The 9,559-nt window shown below is 40.6% G+C and overlaps 1 protein-coding gene across 1 annotated transcript; it reads left to right on the top strand.

Moving 5' to 3' along the window:
- Positions 1-1,453: 1,453 nt before the first annotated feature.
- On the top strand, positions 1,454-4,998 carry LOC133126564 (phospholipase A2 inhibitor NAI-like). Its single transcript, XM_061238912.1, has 5 exons — positions 1,454-1,506; positions 2,359-2,469; positions 3,219-3,359; positions 3,844-3,957; positions 4,691-4,998. The coding sequence occupies exons 1-5, from the start codon at positions 1,458-1,460 to the stop codon at positions 4,870-4,872; spliced, it is 597 nt and encodes a 198-aa protein (XP_061094896.1). The 5' UTR covers positions 1,454-1,457; the 3' UTR covers positions 4,873-4,998.
- Positions 4,999-9,559: the final 4,561 nt, after the last annotated feature.

Raw genomic sequence — 9,559 nt, forward strand, 5'->3', positions numbered from 1 at the left:
TAGTATACATGGCTATATTATTTTCCACTTCACCACCAGGCATTTCCTCAACTTACTGTAACTACATGTTTACTTTCTGCTGCTGCTTTACCTTTGTAAAGGACTGCTGAAATCTGAAAAAGTTAGTTTAAAAAGTCAAAGGTAACTGCAGTATGATGACAATATCACCACTCGACACTGTGCATATATGAAGTTGGCTTGACATCTGTTGTAATGAATATGTTCAGGCTGATACTTTGCTTAATGTAGGCTGACCAGATGTTCTCTTTTTTAAATTCCTTAAAAATGTCTGATTATGTTTTGCTCAAACAAATAGCCTTGGCCTCTTTTTTTTTGTTTAATCCAATATTTGGCCCCCCGATTTACTGCCCATTGTACGGTCTTCGCACGGGCCGCCAAATGACGTAGGGATTTTACTCTCTACGAAACCAGGGCGCCAATTAATGTTATGTAGCAGTATAACTGCAAAAAGTAATCAGTCTCAAAAAATCATCCCATTTTGAATGACATTATGTAGTATAAAAAATGAAACAAAAACATGTCTGTTCAGTAGCATTGTCTATCTGATGGACATGACAGGACAAATGTTTTAGCAGTTTTAAACGTCTTATACTGTATACTTCGTGCAGATATGCTGACAAGATTCTGTATCCTCATCGGAGGCATCGTAGTTTTGCGAGAAAACTACCCGGATACAAATGGCCGATTGTTCAAAGTACAAATGTCCCATGTACTCATGTGCTTTTACGGTCTGTACCTTGATCATTATTAATTTATTAACATCTCGCCTGCCTCCATTTTGCGACCACAAATAGTAGATAGTGTAAAGCAGTATCTATTGTTCATGTGTGTGTTTATATTAACCATGTCCTGACTTGTGAAGGTCAATAGCCTTTTTTTTGTTTTGTTTCTTTTAAGAGTTTGTTGCCTTTCCTCGAGGTGACTATTAACAGAGGCATTTTACGTCTCAGCTTGTGTTTTAATTGGCAAAAATATATGCAATGGGTGAGGAAAATGATGTATACAGTATACAGATCGCTAAGATTGAACAAAAAATCCGAATGGTATGTTAATGCCGATTTTGTATTTTGGAATATAATTGTCCAATTACGATTCATAACCGATATTGTATTTATTGTCATCCTTACTCGTCTTTATCAAGCGTGTGAACACTTTTGGAGGTTTCCTCACTGCACCCTGCCATCTTCGGTAAAAAATATAATAAGCAACAGTAACCATGTAGTGTTCAGTAGTGTTGTCTACCTGATGGACATGACAGGACAGATGTTCTGCTGTTTTTAAACCTATTACCCTAATTTACAGGAACATGCACAATTTTAAGTTTATATTCAGAGAAGTGCTTTGAAACTATACCAGGGTCACGCCTTTACGCCCCTCCGGTTCACAGTATATAAATGGTCTCGTTTTCATGCATTGCGCGCATAATACTGGACATAATGAAACTCCTAGTCACCATTGCCCTGACGTGCGCACTCTTCTCCAAAGGTAATACCACTAAAACTTGCTCTCGTGACAGTTTGAAAGCAATAATGTAAACTGAAATTGTTGTCATTAATGGCATGTGGGATTTAGTTTAGTATGTAGGCTACGTTGGCTAACACAGTATTCTCCTACAGACTATTGTTTAGACCTTCTCAAATATTCACCCACTCAGTTCGTGAAAACCGAGAAGACTTTCGGCTAGTCTTGTGCTAAATGTAGATTGGCTACTTCTGTTTAAATTCAGTGAAGGTAATTATTTTGTGTTATATTATATTTCGTTTTTATTGTCCTTTTTGCATGCAGATTTTAAATATCTGTCTGGGATAGGTGTCACAGGGTCTGCACTTGCTTGGTTTTCCTCCTACCTCTCTGGTCGTTCCTACCAGGTGACTTGGAGTCCCACAGGGCTCGGTTCTTGGTCCTCTCCTCTTCTCGCTATACGCCATGTCTCTTGGTTCTGTTTTCTCTTCGCATGGCTTTTCTTACCACTCTTACGCCGATGACACCAAACTCTTTATTTCCTTCCCCCCCGATAGCCAGGTCACCACACAGATCTCTGCCTGCTTGGCTGATATCTATGCGTGGATGACTTCCCACCACCTGAAGCTTAACCTTGCCAAAACTGAGCTTCTCTATATACTATATGTTTAGAACAACACTTCATGTGTATTTTACTAGCTATGGATGTGATGCTTTAACTTTTGGATTAAAAGCGTCTGCTAAATGACAAAAATGTCAATGTAAATAGAACTTTTCATAAAGAGTGACATAGAAATTAGCTCTTACTTTAGAAGGGTCTGCAACTGTATATTTTAAAATAATTAAATAAGTGTTTTTTTCCCAAATATGTTTTAGCATACCCACTGGATTGTGTCACGTGTGAAGGCCCTGGACCGTGTTCGCAGACAGAAACATGTCCTGCAAGCCAGACCAAATGTGTCAGTTTCACAGCAGCAGTCACCCTGGGTGAGCTAGAACGACGACAAGATGTGCATGCTAGCAGGCGTTCTTTTACCAACAGCCTTTACTAAATCGGCTGATTATACAGTCACCCAAGGGGATATGGCTTCTAACGTGTGCTTGGCATTTTTTCCAGGCAATAGTCTGTAGTGATTCCTAGCAGAATCATCTGAATTGTGATGAGGATTTCAGTCGTTCAGTTTGTCATGGGTTATGTGCAAAGATCTAGATTATTTTTGTCTAGTGGTTTGGTTGATAAGGAAAAACAGGACTCCAGTAACAATGGATCCTCTGTTGGTTTAGGCTTGTTGAGGCTTGCCTTAAAGTGAAACACACATTAGAAATGTTATAAACTCCTGAGACCTGGCAAAAAAGTTACATATAGTTTTTTTGACATAAAATGGGTGACAAAAAATGTATGAGATTTAGACCAAAAACTCATGTCCCCTACAGGGTGTTTTATATGTAACAGGCTTTGATTTAGATTAAAAATAAATAAATAAATAAATAAATATATAAATATATATATATATATATATATATATATATATATATATATATATATATATATATATATATATATATATAAGTGCACCTTCTGTCTCATTCTCCATTTAAATAAGTGACAATGTTATTTGAAGGATGAAGATATACAATTCCCGGCGACAGCAGTGTTGCATATTTCACAAATTGTCTTTGTTGATCGTGATTTTTATTTTTGATCCTTCTTGACCCTTCTGTCCTTTGGTCTTTAGGAGAAATATTGACTGAAAAGAAGAAGTCATGCGCCACACCAGCTCAGTGTCTCAGTGGATCTCTTAACGGTGGAATCTTTATGGCAACTATCAACACCCAATGCTGTGATTCCGACCTGTGCAACAATCAAGAACCGCCAGGTAAACATTCCATATTTACATTTTGACATGAGAATTACAGGGTACTAAGTGACTAATTTTTGTTCAATTGTTTAATTTCCCTCATTAGGTCGCGGTTTACCTCTGAATTAACCAATGGCTGATTTATTGGTAGTCAGGTGATTCACAATTAGACATCAACTCCAAGCTTACATAACTTGAATGTTTACCATTTTACTTTTTTATTTTTACTTTATGTTATGGTTATGAACAGGCAGAGCTCCCTGCGTCTTTTTAAGTCTCTTTTTTACTTAATGTCCAGAATTCACACATTATCTTATTATCCTGTTATACTATAAATGAGCGCTTAAAGGCCACAAAACAGTCATTTCATCACATTAAAATTCCACCTAAGCAGAATTCTTGTCCACAACATGTTAATTTAAGGTTAAACTGAGATTTTAATCTTAATATTCATATTGACTTCTGGAAATGAATTTTTCTGTTGTCCTCACTACTGTTATAGCATTACCAGAATCCAGCACAAATGGAAAAAAGTGTTTCACCTGTACAGCTTCTGGTGACTGCACAAGTACTTTGGAGTGCAAGGGAAGTGAAGATTCCTGCTTTAAGTCTTCAGGTGAGAACTATCTTATCTTGTAATTTTATGCTGGGAATAGACATGGCACGAATGTAACAAAAAATATGGGCATTGATATTATTAGTTGATGTTGTTTTGCATAAAGCAAACCAGAATGTTATGACAAAATATTTGTGTAAAGGAAACCATTCTGTAAAAAACATCTTATAGCTGAATTGTATTGTATTGGAACCAATAAATACCACATTCAATCAGAAGTATACATTATACATCTGTTTTTAGTGATGAGGCATGTTCTTACCCTTTACATAACATGTGAGAACGTATGTCCACCTGGTAAATTATTATGGCTATAGCAATTTGGAGGAGTTATCGAATTTGAATTTCAATAATATAAAATATTGGTCACTTAATCTGCAAGAGGTTAAAATGGAGCCCCCGTACGTACCTTGGTAAAACAAATAAAAATTCTGAAATCCGTACACTCAGTTTTGCAAATTGTGCGCTCGGTTTGCCAATCTCCACCCTCACTTTTGCAAACTATGCGCTCGGTTTGCCAGACTGTACCCTGGATCGGCAAACCAAATGCACAGATTGCAAAACCAAGAGTACAAATTACCATGTAAAATATTAACACAGAAATTTTGAATATTTTTTTTACCTAGGGTAACTAAGGGGGGGCTCTGTAAGACTTAAAATACAGGAAATAAATCTTTAGGCAGATGCGTCGATATTTTTTCTTGAAAATGACATTTTCTCCCCATTGTTTCAGGTGGGAAGGTGAAGGGATGTGCATCCCAAAGTTTCTGTTCTGGAGCCCTGAATGCTGGACGGGGAGCCATTGTGGACCTGAACTGCTGTGAGGGAAACATGTGCAACAATGCCCTGCGCATCGGACAGAGCATCCTCTTCCTCCTCCTGGTGCCTCTGGCCTCCTTCTTCCTCTTCAACTAAGCAGTACTTTGACCTGCACACCCACCCCAACGTTCCTCGACTACTCGAGGATAGTGCAAATCAAATAAATTCATACAATGTTGGTTAAACTTGTTCAATTTGATAAAAAAAAAAATTCTAATCAAATACTTTTCCTGGTTTTATCATTCCACTTCTCTGCCTTTAACTAAATATTCAGAAAACATTTAATGTTGTTTACATTATAGGTAACACAAATGAGTTTGCGCAGACAGGAATGTAAACTGCAATTCGACTGGTTAGCGGAGGCATACAACCGCGAGGCGATTATTTCGCTCATTTGAAATAAAAATGTAAAGTAAAATGCCTGCTTGGGTCATGTAGAATCAGATTAAAGAATTCTCACAAGCCACTGTGTTGGAGTTTCACCCGGAGAACGAGAGGGTCGCCTCTCTGCGACTACGTGTCGCTGGGGGGAAAGCTCTGACTGTCGTTTGTGGTTATGCACCAAACGGCAGTTCAGAGTATCCGGCCTTCTTGGAGTCACTGGGCAGCATCCTGGAAAGGGTGCCGCACAGAGACTCCATAGTTTTGCTGGGCGACTTCAATGCTCATGTGGGCAACGACGGAGAAACCTGGAAGCGGCCAAAATGAGCTTCCTCAGTAGGGTGGCTGGGCTCAGTCTTAGAGATAGGGTGAGGAACTCAGACATCCGGAGGGAGCGAGTAGAGCCGCTGCTCCTTTGCGTCGAAAGGAACCAATTGAGGTGGTTCTGGCATCTGATCAGGATGCCTCCTGGGCGCCTCCCTTTGGAGGTTTTCTGGGCTTGTCCAACTGGGAGGAGACCCCGAGGTAGACCCAGAACTCGCTGGAGACATTATATATCTCTCCTGGCCTGGGAACGCCTCGGGATCCCCCAGGAGGAGCTGGAATGCGTTGCTGGGGAGAGGGACACCTGGAATACCCAGCTTTGCCTTCTGCCGCCATGTTTCTGCTTCTCTTATCTTACTGGTATTCATGCCCTATGACACATATTTGCTTGCGTTGCTACAGTTCAGTGGAAATTTACACTGGTAGACAGCTTCTCTCTGCACATTAGTAGAAGTGGGCACATATTAATGCTTTGCACATTTTACTGTTAATACCATATGAGCTATATTTTGTGAGCCAATTAAAGTTTTCCCACAACCCTACTCCGGATAAGCGGATGAAAATGGATGGATGGATGGATGGTTTCTAATCAGCCTGGCTTCAGACCTGGCCACTCAGTGGAGACTGCACTCCTCTCCGTCAGTGAATCACTCTGTCCTCCTGTCCTCCCTGTCAGCAATGGGGATTTGCGGCACAGCCCTGAACTGGATTGAGTCCTACCTCTCTGGTCACTCCTTCCACGTTACCTGGGCTGGTACAGTATCGACACCTCGGCCCCTTGCCACAGGAGTTTCCCAGGGCTCAGTCCTAGGCCCACTTCCTTTCTCTCTTTACTCTTGTTCCCTTGGCCCTGTCATTAGCTCAGACAGTAAGAGCAGTTGTTTGGCAGTCGGAGGGTTGCTGGTTCGATTCCTGCCCTGGGCGTGTCAAAGTGTTCCTGAGCAAGACACCTAACCCCAAAATGCTCCTGATGAGCTGGTTGGTACCTTGCATGGCAGTCAATCGCCATTGGTTTGTGAGTGTACGAATGTGTGACTGAGAAGCATCAATTGTACAGCGCTTTGGCTAAAGGTGCCATATAAATGCAAACCATTTTGATGGGTGGGTGTGTCTGTATATTGTAGTGCAGCTTTAAAGAGCAAGAAGCAATCATACAGGAACTGCAAATAACACTGGTGTTGTGCAAGGCAATAAATTAGCGTTGCTGAGATGACAAAAAAAATGCGAGCGGGGAATATGACTATTACAAACCATATTATTTGAGCCAGATGAATGAAGATGGGATAGGCTAGCCAACAACCATGGAACGGTTGTAGTGGCATTCATTCTGGCGCCCAGCTCCCTTGTAAAATACTATTAATTTTACTAGCCTCCCTTTGCTCTCAAAACAACTTCAATTCTTCGTGGCATGGATCTTTTGAGATTCTGTTCCATGTTGACATGATTAGATCAATCAATTACTGCATGATTGTCAGATGCACATTCATGCTGCGAATATCCCGTTCTACCACATCCCAAAGGTGTTCTATTGGATTCATGTTCATGAAACCAGTTTGAGACGACTTTTGCTTTGTGACATGGTGCATTATCGTCCTGGAAGTAGCCATTGTGATCATGAAGGGATGCACATGGTCAGCAAAAATACTCAAATACGCTGTGGGATTCAAATGATGATTGATTGGTATTAACAGGCCCAAAGTGTGCCAAAAAAAACACACTGCTAGGCTGCAAATCGCAAATACAATATCGGACCATGCTCCTGTTTATCTGAAATTTTCACATGGGGATGCCCAGCAACGCTCAAATAGATGGCGTTTCAATACACATCTGTTAAATGACCCATATTTTTAAAAAGCGACTCTTGCCACAAGAGCAACACTTAATTCACTGCTCACTCGCAAGGCAGAGGAGAATATAAGACTTGTGAGACAAAAATTATATGAATTCGGCATCAAACTCAGCAAATACTTAGCTGGCTTGGTGAGGAGAAGGACTGATTACCAGAACATCTCCTCTGTCAAAGATGCCACTGGACAGGTCAAACGTGAACCTTATTTATGCCATTGCTTTCAAAGAATTTTATCAAAGGCTGTACACAAGTGAACAGCCGACAGAGGCCTTAACACTAATGGTGAGTTTCTCTAATCTATCCCTTCCCAAGCCTAATAACAAACAAAAAACAGAATTGAATGGACCTATAACAATAGAGGAAATAACGGAAGCAATTTGCATCCTTCAATCAGGAAAATCCCCGGGACCGGACGGCTTTAGCTCAGAATCTTACAAACAGTTTAAATTACTGATGTATATAAGAAATATATACATGTTCAATCACTCTCTTGAGATAGGTTCTCTTCCCAAAACTCTTACAGAAGCCCACTGTAGGGTAGGGGCAGGGTGGAGGGCCAGTAGCGACTGAGGTTCGACCCTTGAAGGCGAACTCACAATAAAGTGAGATACAACAATAAGACCTTCTCCCGGGACACAGGGAGGAACAGAAACTAACCCGTAGGCGGTAATGGAAAGAACAGAAATTAAGCCCAAAAAACGGCTGTAGAAAATAAAAACAACCCTCAGAAAACAGGGCGAATACACAAACCAGATATAGTGCTGGGAAGTGAGCACTGAGAAATAATAGTGAATTCCCCAAATAAAAGTACAACCTAGCAAAAACCGCTAGGCACAAAACAAAAACCCATGAGGCGCAGCTCAGGAAGAAAAACACAAACTAAAATACAATACCGGGGACAACGTCCCTCTACCACCGGCTCACACGAGCCCCAAACAAAAAGGAAGAAATGAAAACCTTTCAGGAAGGCGTCGGTGAACAAACACCACAACCGAGCGCCTTCCTTACCTAATTTTTTGGTAGTCTCAGAGATTTTTTGTAAATAACCAACACCGTACCTGACTCTACCAGAACAGAGTCTACCTGGTGTCTTACCGGCTTTGTGCACGTGCAAACGTTGAACACAAAAGCACTGAAGGGAGTCAGCACTGGCTTTAAATACTCTTGGGGAAGGCAATTCCCCAGGAGTTAATGAGGAACAGGTGGAACTAATGATCCTCAGCCCTCTGGTGGACCCACCAGGTACTACCTCCCACCATGACACCCACATTAGCTTGATTCTTAAGAAAAATATACCAGGGGATGAATGTTCATCTTTCGGGCCTATCAGTTTGTTAAATTTAGATGTCAAGCTTTTGTCGAAAATTCTAGCCTTGAGGCTGGAGAAAATCCTTCCACACATTATCAATAAAGACCAAACGGGGTTTATTATTGGAAGGAACTCTTGTAACAATGTTAGAAGGTTACTCAATATTATTCAATTATGCCAGCAAAATAGTCTCAACGGTATGGTAGTTTCCTTGGATGCTGAAAAGGCATTTGATCGTATAGAATGGGATTTTCTGTTTGTCACACTCAACCAATTTGGGCTAGGCAATAATTTTGCTAAAGTGTTATACCATAATCCGGGGGCTGTTGTCACAAACGGTAAATGTTCTCTGCACACAACAGAGATGCCCCCTGTCTCCCTTGCAATTTGCGATGGCGATGGAACCACTTGGGGAAGCCATTAGATCCCACCCCAATATTCATGGCATTCCAGTTAATCAAAGACAACATAAGATATCATTGTATGCAGATGATGTATTGCTGTTTATTACAGAACCAGAAATATCTGTAGCAACAGTCCTTCAGGTTATTACTCAATTTAGTGAATTCTCTGGCTATAAAATAAATTTGAATAAATCAGAGGCAATGCAATTGGGGCAGGTACGTCAAACTTTTCCCCTTGGTATGTCACCCTTCTGATGGGCAACACAAGGTTTTGTTTATCTAGGTATATTTGTCACTCCTGTGCTCCAAAGGATCCCTGGGGAGGGGATGGGGAGAAATGTAAAAGTTGATGTATATGTGAAAAAGATTTGTTGAATGTATTATCAATAAAGATATGTTTAAAAAAGAAAAAAGTTTTAACGGCCAAGGGGACACGGATGTTGCCAAATAAATTCAATATACAAAACCAAACCAAGCTAGAACCAAAGATAGGCTGACTGAAGTTGTAGGGAGAGC

Source organism: Conger conger, chromosome 1 (assembly GCF_963514075.1).
Source record: "Conger conger chromosome 1, fConCon1.1, whole genome shotgun sequence".
NCBI lineage: Eukaryota > Metazoa > Chordata > Actinopteri > Anguilliformes > Congridae > Conger > Conger conger.